Source organism: Anguilla anguilla, chromosome 6, assembly GCF_013347855.1.
Source record: "Anguilla anguilla isolate fAngAng1 chromosome 6, fAngAng1.pri, whole genome shotgun sequence".
NCBI lineage: Eukaryota > Metazoa > Chordata > Actinopteri > Anguilliformes > Anguillidae > Anguilla > Anguilla anguilla.
This window is the reverse complement of record NC_049206.1, coordinates 5,826,869-5,837,714: the sequence shown is the minus strand read 5'-3', so window position 1 is coordinate 5,837,714 and position 10,846 is coordinate 5,826,869. Positions and strand designations below refer to the sequence as shown.

Sequence of the window (10,846 nt, the reverse complement as noted above, 5' to 3'; positions counted from 1 at the left end):
CCCACATACCTCAGTTCCAGCTCCCATACCTCACTTCATGTCCCACATACCTCAGTTCCAGCCCCCATACCTCACTTCCTGTCCCACATACCTCACTTCCTGTTCCACATACCTCACTTCCTGCCTCACAGCTTTGATCACTGCCTCTTCCCATACCTACACCACAGATATTATTTAGGACTATCCAGGTTGGCTCATATGTTCCTTCCATTCTCCCTGTTTCTTAACGACAGGAGTGTTTGGTAAGAAACGGGAGTTTATTTTGGTGTTTTAGAAGGTCTGCTGGTGCAGTACTGCACTTGGTTATGAATTTTCAGAAGGTCTGCCAGAATGGAGTGCACCAGTGTCAATGGAAGGGAGAGAGAACTTTCTCAATGCTAAGAATAGGGGATCAAGCATCTGGTTTGTCTGTTACAATATCTGTGGCCACGCACAGGCAGAGAGTGGGAGAAAAAAGAGTGGGGAGGGAGAGGGAGAAGAGGGAAAGAGAGAGTGAAAGAGGGAGAGGAAGAGGGAAAGAGAGGGAGAGGAAGAAGACGGAGAGAAAGAGTAGAAGAGAGGGAGAAGAAGGAGAGGAAGAGTGGAATAGCAGAAGAGAGAGGAGAGGGAGAGAAAGAGTCAAAGAGAGGGAGAGGGAGTGGAAGGCGAATAAGAGTGAAAGAGCAGGAGAGAGAGAAAAAGGGAGAAGAAGAGACAAGAGCGAACAGGCTTCTCTTTACAGTTCTCCAGCTCTGAAGTATTAAAAAAAACCCTGTTGCTACGACACCACAGTGGTAATATTTATTCAAAGCTGTGTCCACAGGAGATGTGCTCAGTGGATGTATAGTGAGAGTCGGTTCTGGCCAGGTCCTGGCAATGCATGAATTAGCCCCGGACGCAAACCCGCAACCCCAGCCTTCCTGTCCTCTCCGACCTGCCATCTTGCCACAATATAAAATCTTGGCACATCGACCCCTACCCCCCCGCAAAAAAAAAAAATGTCCTCCCCCCCCCTCCGCTGTCTGCATCAGCCTTTTTAAAAAAATTATTATTAACTGTTATCCAGGCTGGGATATCCAGGCCGCTGTCTCTGATTGGTCAAGTCCGCTGGAATGTCTGGAGCCTCGTCTTGGCCCTTCCACCTTCCCCAAATGAGGGTAACTCCAAGACGCGGTGGCATGAGCGAGCTCCTGGCTGTTTGGTGTTTGCTTTATTCGCCTGTGTTGTCTTTTTAAGGACACGGCTCTCTGCTAAAGTGGAGGCGGGGCCACTGGCGCCGGTGGCTCCGCCCCTCTGACTCACAGGGAATGGAATCCTTGTTTCTTGGCAACCAACCTACTCATTCTCAGAAAGAGAGCAAAAAAAAAAAAAAAAAATGGAAGGAGAAATCGAGCCTGCATTTTATCTGTCGATTCTGTTGGAATTAAATATTGGTATAAATTTGTATCACGTTCTCGAGTGACACAGTGTTTTAAGCCCTGGATTGCAAAAGGGTCTTATTTCAAAAGATAGTATCATGTTGGATTTTATTCAATATTTTATTAATTTGTATACCTACCCATGAGATTATTTTTTTAGAATAAGTGCTTTCAAATTTACGATCAGCTTTCTCTCTCTCCGAAGAGTGAGCACATTTTATATTATATAAAATATCTGCAAAGTAAAAGCCCCTCCTTGCTTCTACCAGAGAGTCAGTCTTAAAATGATTCATTTACATGTTAAATTATCAGGTTCATTCATTGTTGGAGATGTGAAACTACATAACGCTGCAAAAAGCTAAATTATAGATATGGCCTGCCGGTCAGGCAACAGACAGCTGATTTAATACCTGGTATGAGGAACCAGGTGACTTGATTCCCAGTGGTGCTGGTCCTGGCTAATGGGGTTGCTGTTGTGTCCTTGAGCTGGGTTCTTTGACCCAAATAACTTCCGTAAAAATATGCCCTTGGACTCCGGCAGCCGCTGACCAAATACATGATGGAATATGTAACTGCAAGCGTTTCAAAAATAACTGAAGCAACTGAAAAATAACGGTCACTGTAATGCTCGGATGAAAATCTGGAAAAACTAGACTGTAGGACTGAAAACCATTGAGAACCCGTCTCATTTTCAGGAATTTTATTTTATAAATCAGAGGCAGAGACAGACACGGGGGAGGGAGAGAGAGAGAGAGAAAGAGAGAGAGAGGAATTGTGAATTCGGAACAGCTGCTCTCTGGAAGGGAGAGCTGGGGGACGCAGGGGAGGAGAGGAGCACTGAAAGAGTCTGGCTCCTCGCGGAAGCTCTTCTTGAGAAACACTGTGTTTCACAATCTATTAGATTTATAACCTGGAGCCCGAGTGCAAGAGTGTGTGTGTGTGTGCGTGTGTGTGCGTGCGTGTGTGCGTGTGTGTGTTTCTTACTTCACGTTTGATAGCTTGGCCTAAAAAATGCCGCCCTCCCCGGACAGGACTCTTGCTTTTGCGTCGGACCGCGTCGCCCGCACGTGATTGGCTGGGAAGCAGTCACGTGACGTCGAATGCGCTCGCTCAGCACATTCCACAGACCGTGGGGCTTATCGGCGCCGTGCCCGGGGCCAGGGACCCGTCGCGGGTCCACCAGCGCAGTATAGCCTGGGCGCTAGCTAGCGCCGGGGGCGGGGGGGGGGCAGAAACGCTAATGAGCGAGACTGGGCTTGGCACACAGAGCGCTAATGGGCTAGCGCTAATGCTAATTTATCCCGATGAATGGGGCTACCATTGACCCGCTCCGACCGAACGCCTGCAGATCGCTGGCGTGTTCGGAATGCTGTGTGAAAGCGCGCGTGTCATCAAACAGCCGTTGGGGCAAAGCGATTTCTCCCTGGCTTCCAGTGATTGTTTTTCTTAATTTTTATTTATTTTTTTTGTGGTAAATTGAATTAGGGACTAAAAGCTTTTTTTTCCCCCTCCCTGAGAGCTCTAAGTGGTTAAGTGTTTTTCTCATGTTAATTGAGCTGAGTAACAGGAACACGTCGATTTGCCAGGCTGTCTGTCTGTTTCGAAATCCTGTGTCTGGGTGCATCTGTTTGTCTGTCTGTCGGTCTCTCTGCCAGTGTTTGGGCATGCCTTTATATCTGTCTGTGGATGGTTGTGTCTGTCTGTCTGTCTCTCTGTCTGTGGATATGTCAGTACACTTGGTTGTCTGTGGCCATGTATGTCTCTCTGTATGCCAGCAGTTTTGTGGATGTGTCTGTATACCTGTCTGTCTCTCTGCATGCCAGCAATTTTGTGGATGTGTCTGTATACCTGTCTGTCTCTCTGTAGGTATATAGTTTTGTGGATGTGTCTGTTTACCTGTCTGTCTCTCTGTATGCCAGCAGTTTTGTGGATGTGTCTGTATACCTGTCTGTCTCTCTGCCTGCAGTTTTGTGGATGTGTCTGTATACCTGTCTGTCTGTATGTATGCCAGCAGTTTTGTGGATGAGTCTGTATACCTGTCTGTCTCTCTGTATGCCAGCAGTTTTGTGGATGTGTCTGTATACCTGTCTGTCTCTCTGTATGCCAGCAGTTTTGTGGATGTGTCTGTATACCTGTCTGTCTCTCTGCCTGCAGTTTTGTGGATGAGTCTGTTTACCTGTCTGTCTCTCTGCCTGCAGTTTTGTGGATGTGTCTGTATACCTGTCTGTCTCTCTGTGTGCCAGCAGTTTTGTGGACATGTCTGTATACCTGTCTGTCTGTCTGTGTGCCAGCAGTGTTGTGGACATGTCTGTATACCTGTCTGTCTGTCTGTGTGCCAGCAGTCTTGTGGATGAGTCTGTATACCTGTCTGTCTCTCTGCCTGCAGTCTTGTGGATGAGTCTGTATACCTGTCTATCTCTCTGTGTGCCAGCAGTGTTGTGGATGTGTCTGTATACCTGTCTGTCTGTCTGTGTGCCAGCAGTGTTGTGGATGAGTCTGTATACCTGTCTGTCTCTCTGCCTGCAGTCTTGTGGATGAGTCTGTATACCTGTCTATCTCTCTGTGTGCCAGCAGTGTTGTGGATGTGTCTGTATACCTGTCTGTCTGTCTGTGTGCCAGCAGTTTTGTGGATGAGTCTGTATACCTGTCTGTCTCTCTGTATGCCAGCAGTTTTGTGGATGTGTCTGTATACCTGTCTGTCTCTCTGTATGCCAGCAGTGTTGTGGATGAGTCTGTATACCTGTCTATCTCTCTGTATGCCAGCAGTTTTGTGGATGTGTCTGTATACCTGTCTGTCTCTCTGTATGCCAGCAGTGTTGTGGATGAGTCTGTATACATGTCTGTCTCTCTGTATGCCAGCAGTTTTGTGTCTGTATACCTGTCTGTCTCTCTGTATGCCAGCAGTTTTGTGGATGTGTCTGTATACCTGTCTGTCTCTCTGTGTGCCAGCAGTCTTGTGGATGAGTCTGTATACCTGTCTGTCTCTCTGTATGCCAGCAGTTTTGTGGATGAGTCTGCTTGGAATGGCACCGGCCTTCGGTGTTCTTTTCCACACAGAAAAACACCCAGACCGCTTCTGTGTTCAATTAGGGCAATTTGTCGCTCTATAACCCCCCACCCCCCCGTCTGGGACGTGAGAGTGCGAGGGATCGGGGCAGCTTGGGGGAGGAGCCTCTCCCGGGGTTACTCTGTGTCGCTGGTGATTGATTGGGCCCCTGGAAGCGGGTCACCTCCCGGGACCGCTGACCGTGAACTCTGGGGGGGGGGGGGGGGGTCCGGAGTCTCCGGAACACTGCGGCAGGACTCCGTTGCCATGGGAAATGGAACACTGCGCCTGCCCGTCCGTTAGCTGCACGGCTCTGAGAAAAGGGCTGGGGGGGGGGGGGGGGGGGTCAGGGAAACATGCTACCTGCCCTCTGCCCCCTCGTGCTTCTCCTCTTCTGCGCATTAAGATGAGGAGAGAGCAGCGGGGGGGGGGGGCTGATGAGTTTTCCTGCAGGTTTTTCTGTGTCACCCGCGTTCCTATTTCTGTCACCTTGAGCTGCGTGTGTATCTGTGTGTGCGTGTGTGCGTGTGTATCTGTGTGTGTGTGTGCCAAATCAATGTAATGTAGCGTGTGTGTGTGTGCATGTGTGCGTGTGTATCTGTGTGTGTGTGTGCCAAATCAATGTAATGTAGCGTGTGTGTGTGTGTGTGTTGAATGGTTTACATTTTATCTATACTATTGTTATATTTTTGAGGCCATGTAAGTGTTCTGTTGTGTGTGTGTGTGTGAGAGTGAGAGAGAGAGAGAGAGAGAGAGAGAATGTGTGTGTGTGTGAGAGAGAGAGTGTATGTGTGTGTGAGTGCGTGTGCGTGTGTGTGTGTGTACGTGTGCGTGTGTGTGAGAGAGAGAGAGAGAGAGTGTGTGTGTGTGTGTGTGTGTGTGAGAGAGAGAGTGTATGTGTGTGTGAGTGTGTGCGTGCGTGTGTGCGTGTGCGTGTGCGTGTGTGGGTCTTTCCAGGTCAGTGTTATTTAATAATATTTCACTGGTGAATGTGTGACTTCATGCAGTTCTGTTCAGAAGGTGACTCAAAGCAGGTCTGGGGACTGTAATGTGAAGTCTGTGTGTGAACATACCAGCCAATCACGTGACGCTTTCCTCTAAATGCCTCAGCGCTGATTTCAGGGAGGGAGGGGCAGGGTTATGTTGGGTAAGCGCAATGTGATAACCCCCATACAGCCCCCCCCTCCTCCCTCCAAAAACAAGCACTCCTTCCCTCTCTCAGCTGAGGCCCAGCAAGGTTTCAACAGCCTCTCTCCCCCACTCTCTCGCTCTCTTACTCTCTATCAGCCTCTCTCTCTATCACTCTCTCACTCTCTCTCTGTCTCTCTCTCTCTTTCTCTCTCTCTCTCTCTCTCTCACTCTCTCTCTCTCTCTATTGCTCTCTCACTCTATTGCTCTCTCGCTCTTGCTCTCTCTGTTTTTCTCTCTCTCTACATTTCAGTCCTCTGCGCATGCCCACTCAAGTTGCCAAGATCCAATTTGCAGCCAGCACACACACACGCACACACATACACACACACACACACACACACACACACACGCACACACACACACACAGGTGCTCTGTGGGACAGAGGAGACAGTGTGTTATAGACTCTCAGTCACAGCTGGTTCTCAGCGTCGGTAAATCAGGCCAGTTTGCTGATGCCGGCCAGCGGTGAATGACACACTGTTGCCATCGACAACAACACAGAAGTCAACACTGTAACTTGATTCAGGGGGAGGAGTCTCTATTCGCATTTTATGCTTTCTTGGTGTTTTATTTCGACCCGAAGGAGTCGCCCGTCATGTTTAAACCTGTAGCAGGCATTAGTGTAGAGTATTAGGCGCTAGAGTCTGTCAGGGATGGTTCGCCATTTTGTTCTTTGAGTCTGTTGGTACACCCCTGACTCCCATCCTGGGACCGACTAGACCCTATCACATACCTGACTCGTAGAGAGAAGGAGAGAGAGAGAGGGAGAGAGAGAGAGAAGGAGTGAGAGATAGAGAGAGAGAGAGAGATAGAGAGGTGAGGAGTATTTCCTCAGTCAGTACGGCTCAGTGCTGCAGCTCAGATATGAGGCCAAGGTGATTTATGACTGCAGATACCCAAATAACACACACTCACACACGCACACACACACACACACAAACACAGGCACACACTCGCACACACACACACACACTGAGACACACACACACAAACACACACACAGACACACAAACACAGGCACGCACTCACACACACACACTAAAGTCTGATTTATACTTCTGCGTTGAGCTTATGTCGCAGGTACGCCGTAGCCTGACGTGCGCCTCCCCAGAAATGTAACTACAGGTCGCGGCGACGCAGACCGCAACAACTGCGATTGGTCCGCTCGGTAGCATCGCGTTTCCACCTACGCATTTCCAGCTAGCGTTTCGGCGGCGTATTGCAGAGCGACGCAGACAGACCAGCGCACAAGTATGAACGCTCACCAGGGCGTAGGCCACTTGCGTAGGCCACGGCGTAGGCTCTGCATAGATTCAACGCAGAGGTATAAATCAGGCTTAACACACACACACACACACACACTCAGGCACACACTCACACACAGATGCCCTGAATCTCTTTAACGTACGCTCGCACAAAGCACACACGTACTCTGCATATCTCACGCAGATGCGCTCGCACACCATGGGGGATGGTGCTGAATGCATTCACGCCTCTGTCTCTCAAAGGCAGTCCTTTTTAGTTTATTCAAATGGCGCAGATGCTGGTTCAGACGAACGCAGCGAGGGCGTGGACGGTTAGCTTTTTGCATGTTTTTCATATCCGTCAGGTAGGGAGAGCCGATGCATGAGAAACTTTGCGCTTCGGAAAAAAAAACCGCCCCAAAAAAAACACGGCCGTAGCCGTAGCTGAAACAACACCGCACCTTGTGCACGTCCCGGATCGCCCAGCACCTGTTTCCTGTGTGTGTAATCCCCCCCCCCCCCCCCCAACCACCCCCCCACCTTAATGAGTATGCCTGCCCCCCCTCCCCCAACATCTCAAGGGCTGACTGAAGCCAGCAGTGCCACCTAGCCCAACTACTGCCCTGCTGCACTGCATTTTGTAATGCACATACTAACTGTGTGTGCGCGTGCATGGTGTGTGTGTGTGTGTGTGTGTGTGTGTGTGTACAGCATCAGTGGAACTCATTGGTCGATTTCTCACGGCGAGTGTCCCTTCTTTCAGGAAACAGGAATATCAGGACAATCTGTGGTAGCGTAGCGCAGTGGCGGGGGGGGGGGGCAGGGAGGGGGTGTGCTGAATGTGATGAATGGGGTAATATCTCTTGCTGCGGAAACAGAAGAGAGAGCCGTGAGGTGTGAAACGAAATAGGGGGGGGGGGGGGGGGGGGGGGGGCGCTATATCAGAATTTAATTTTTTTACCCTCTCCCCATCGGCTTCAGTAAAATTCACGGTGCCCAATCGGCATCCTCAGCTGGGTTCCTATGGGGTTCCTACAGGTTTCCTACGGGTTCGGTGAGCTCCTCGGCCCTGTTCCGCTGCCTTTGATTTTCCATGACAGGAAAAGACCGTCGAAACATACGCTGAAATCGTGACTGCGTGGTAACAGTAGACAGATTGGTGTACATATTTCCTGTTGAATAAAAAAAATGTTTTGTCAATTTGGAAAATGTATTGCAGCGTGTTTCACATTTTTGAAAGTTTTCCACAGTAAGGGCACGTGGGGTGCGCATGCGTGCGTGAAAAAAAACCGAATTTTACATCCGACGTTACAACCAGCATACGCGCTAATCCAGAGCGATTTACGAAGTGCTAGACTCGTTTTAGAAGCAAGGCGTGCCTCTCTGTCAGGCCTGCCTGTCTACTACCTTAAAGTTCTTGGGTTTTTCCTAAAAAGCTGCCCTTGGCTGGAATCTCTCTTTCTTTTTCTTTCTCTACCGCTCTTGTTCTCAGTAATAGGCTGCTGGAAACGCGATAAGGGCTAATGTGTCTCTTTTGTGGTTCGTCTGCTAATTTGTCTCACGATGCAGGATACAGGCACCAGGGTGAAAGAAAGGATATGGAGCAAGGGGAAAGAAAAAGGGGAAAGATGTTATCGTTGCAAATGACACTTTTTGTTATTATTGTTTACCTACGCATGCTTGCGTGCCTGTCTCATATTTTTTATTTTCAGTTTGTAGCGCGACTGCTTTGGAAGTGCCACTGAACCGAATTTAGGGTGAAAAGACGCACACTCGTCGTTATTTTATTTACATTTTTCTGCTATGGTTCGTGCGCTTTCGCCCTGTCAGTTAGCTTTGATAATACAAAGGCCTTTTTTTTCGTCAGTATTCTGGTCTGTGTCACTGTGCCTCGTGGAGCCGAACTCGTATGGAAATGCTTTCATTCTCTCGCAGCCTAAGTCCCCCCTGGGATAAGAGTGTCTGCCAAATGAATTTAATGCAAATGCAATGGCAAAAAAAGTCCTATTTGAGTTTGAATGTGAATTTGAATCTCTCCCTCCCTCTCTCTCTCTCTCTCTCAGGGTCGCTGTTCCAGAGAGAACTGCAAGTATCTGCATCCTCCTCCGCACTTGAAGACTCAGCTGGAGATAAACGGGCGTAATAACCTGATCCAGCAGAAGAACATGGCCATGCTGGCCCAGCAGATGCAGCTCGCCAACGCCATAATGCCCGGGACACAGCTGCAGCCCATGGTGAGGGCCAATCAGACTGTGCTCAGCTGAGCCGTCGGCCAATCACACTCCACATAGGGGAGCACGCAAGCCAATTATGCTAAATGCTGAAGCCTGTGGCGAGGGCCAGTCACACTGCACGTAGTGGAGCCATCAGCCAATCACACTGCAACCAGCAGTGCCATCAGCCAATCACACTGCACACAGGAGAGAACATAGCCTATCATGCTGAACAGGGCAGACTCAAAGTACAGTCTCGCTGCACACGATCAACTTGACAGCCAGTTGTGTTGCATATTGCCGCACTGACGACCAATCACGCTGCTCTCTTCAGAGCCGACAGCCAAACCACGCTATACTCCGAATAACTGGCGACCAATCACATTCCACGCAGTGTAGCTGACGGCCAATTGCATTGTCTCACGCAAGGCAAAGAAGAGAAAGAGAACTGAGATCAGAGAGATGCATGAAGTTTAACGGCTGATTCAGACGGACGAAGACGCCATTTAACCTCTCTCTCACTCCTTTTCTTTCTCTCTCTCTCTCTCCCGCTTTCCCCTCTCTCATTTTTTTCCTTCTCCCTGCTCAGGGGAGCCCTACAGTGTCAGCCACGCACAATTATTAACGACAGAATATTAAAGTGAAACAAGGTGACCCTTGACTCTTGTCATAAGGATTGATTTTCAAACAGATTTATTCCTCAAGGCTTTGCAATGATTGCTGCTCTTTTTTTTTTGTTGAACGCAGTGAAAAATGAACAGAAGCGTTTTTCCTCTTCTCCTTTTCCTCTGAGGACGTTACCTGGGCAGTCGCAGTAATGTGTGTGCGCATACATTAGTCAGAGAGGGAGGGAGAGAGAGAGAGATAAAGATTATATAAAACTCCTCAGAGACCTCTCTCTGCAGGATGGAACGTTCTGTAGTTTCATGGACGGTATGGCTGTGAACCACTTGTGGTGGTTTTCAACAGTGCAGAGGATAATTTACCTTTAAGACCTTTAGCACGTGCAAAACCTTTCGGCACACCTAGACCTAATAACACAGCCAACGATTGGTGCAAAACAAATAAACGTGACCGATCATTGGTTTTGCGCATGCTAGAAGGTTTCACACATGCTAGAGATCTCAGCAAATCAGGCCCTAGGAGTTTACATGCGCGCAAGAACATAGCTGACCTCTGACCTCTGATAATGGTTGTGTAAGTCGCAGACATATATATACGTCTGTGGTTTAAGTCGTGTAAGTCGCTCTGGATAAGGGCGTCTGCTGAATGCCTGTAATGTAAGGTAATGACTCCTGACCCTGCTGTGGTGTGTGTTTGTGTCCGCCCCCCTCCCAACCCCGCACCTTCCATGCCCCCCCCCCCCCCCCCCCCCCCCCCCTTACACAGCCCATGTTCTCGGTCGCGCCCAGCCTGGCCAGCAGCCCCAGCGCTGGGGCCTTCAGCCCCTACCTGGGCCCCATGTCGCCCAGCCTGATGCAGGCCGAAATGATGCCCAGCGGCCCCATGCTGGTCACCGGTAGCCCTCCCATGCCCAACACTGCCGCCGCCGCCCACCAGAAGCTCATGAGGACAGACCGGCTGGAGGTCAGACACATCCCACGGTGCACTGCTTCCCCACACGCTTCTTCTTCTTATTCTGTTCTCCTGACACGCACATTCATATTAACACACTCGTTCATGCGTGTGTACATGTGTATACAGTATGTGCATATATACTATAAACGCACGCGTTTTTTCTCTCTCATTTTCTC

At 49.5% G+C, this 10,846-nt stretch overlaps 1 protein-coding gene across 14 annotated transcripts in view; it reads left to right on the top strand.

The window, feature by feature from the left end:
* Positions 1-8,918: 8,918 nt before the first annotated feature.
* Positions 8,919-10,846, top strand: part of LOC118229202 (muscleblind-like protein 1) — a 15,902-nt gene continuing 13,974 nt past the window's right edge. For 10 of the 14 annotated variants that reach the window (XM_035420951.1, XM_035420947.1, XM_035420952.1 and 7 more), the window contains exons 1-2: positions 8,920-9,113; positions 10,482-10,679. In XM_035420951.1, the coding sequence (XP_035276842.1) occupies positions 9,045-9,113; positions 10,482-10,679 (267 nt within the window). In that variant the 5' untranslated portion in view covers positions 8,920-9,044. Of the gene's footprint in view, positions 9,114-10,481; positions 10,680-10,846 lie in introns of all 14 variants that reach the window. The other 4 variants (XM_035420950.1, XM_035420946.1, XM_035420945.1 and 1 more) reach the window with 1 other exon arrangement.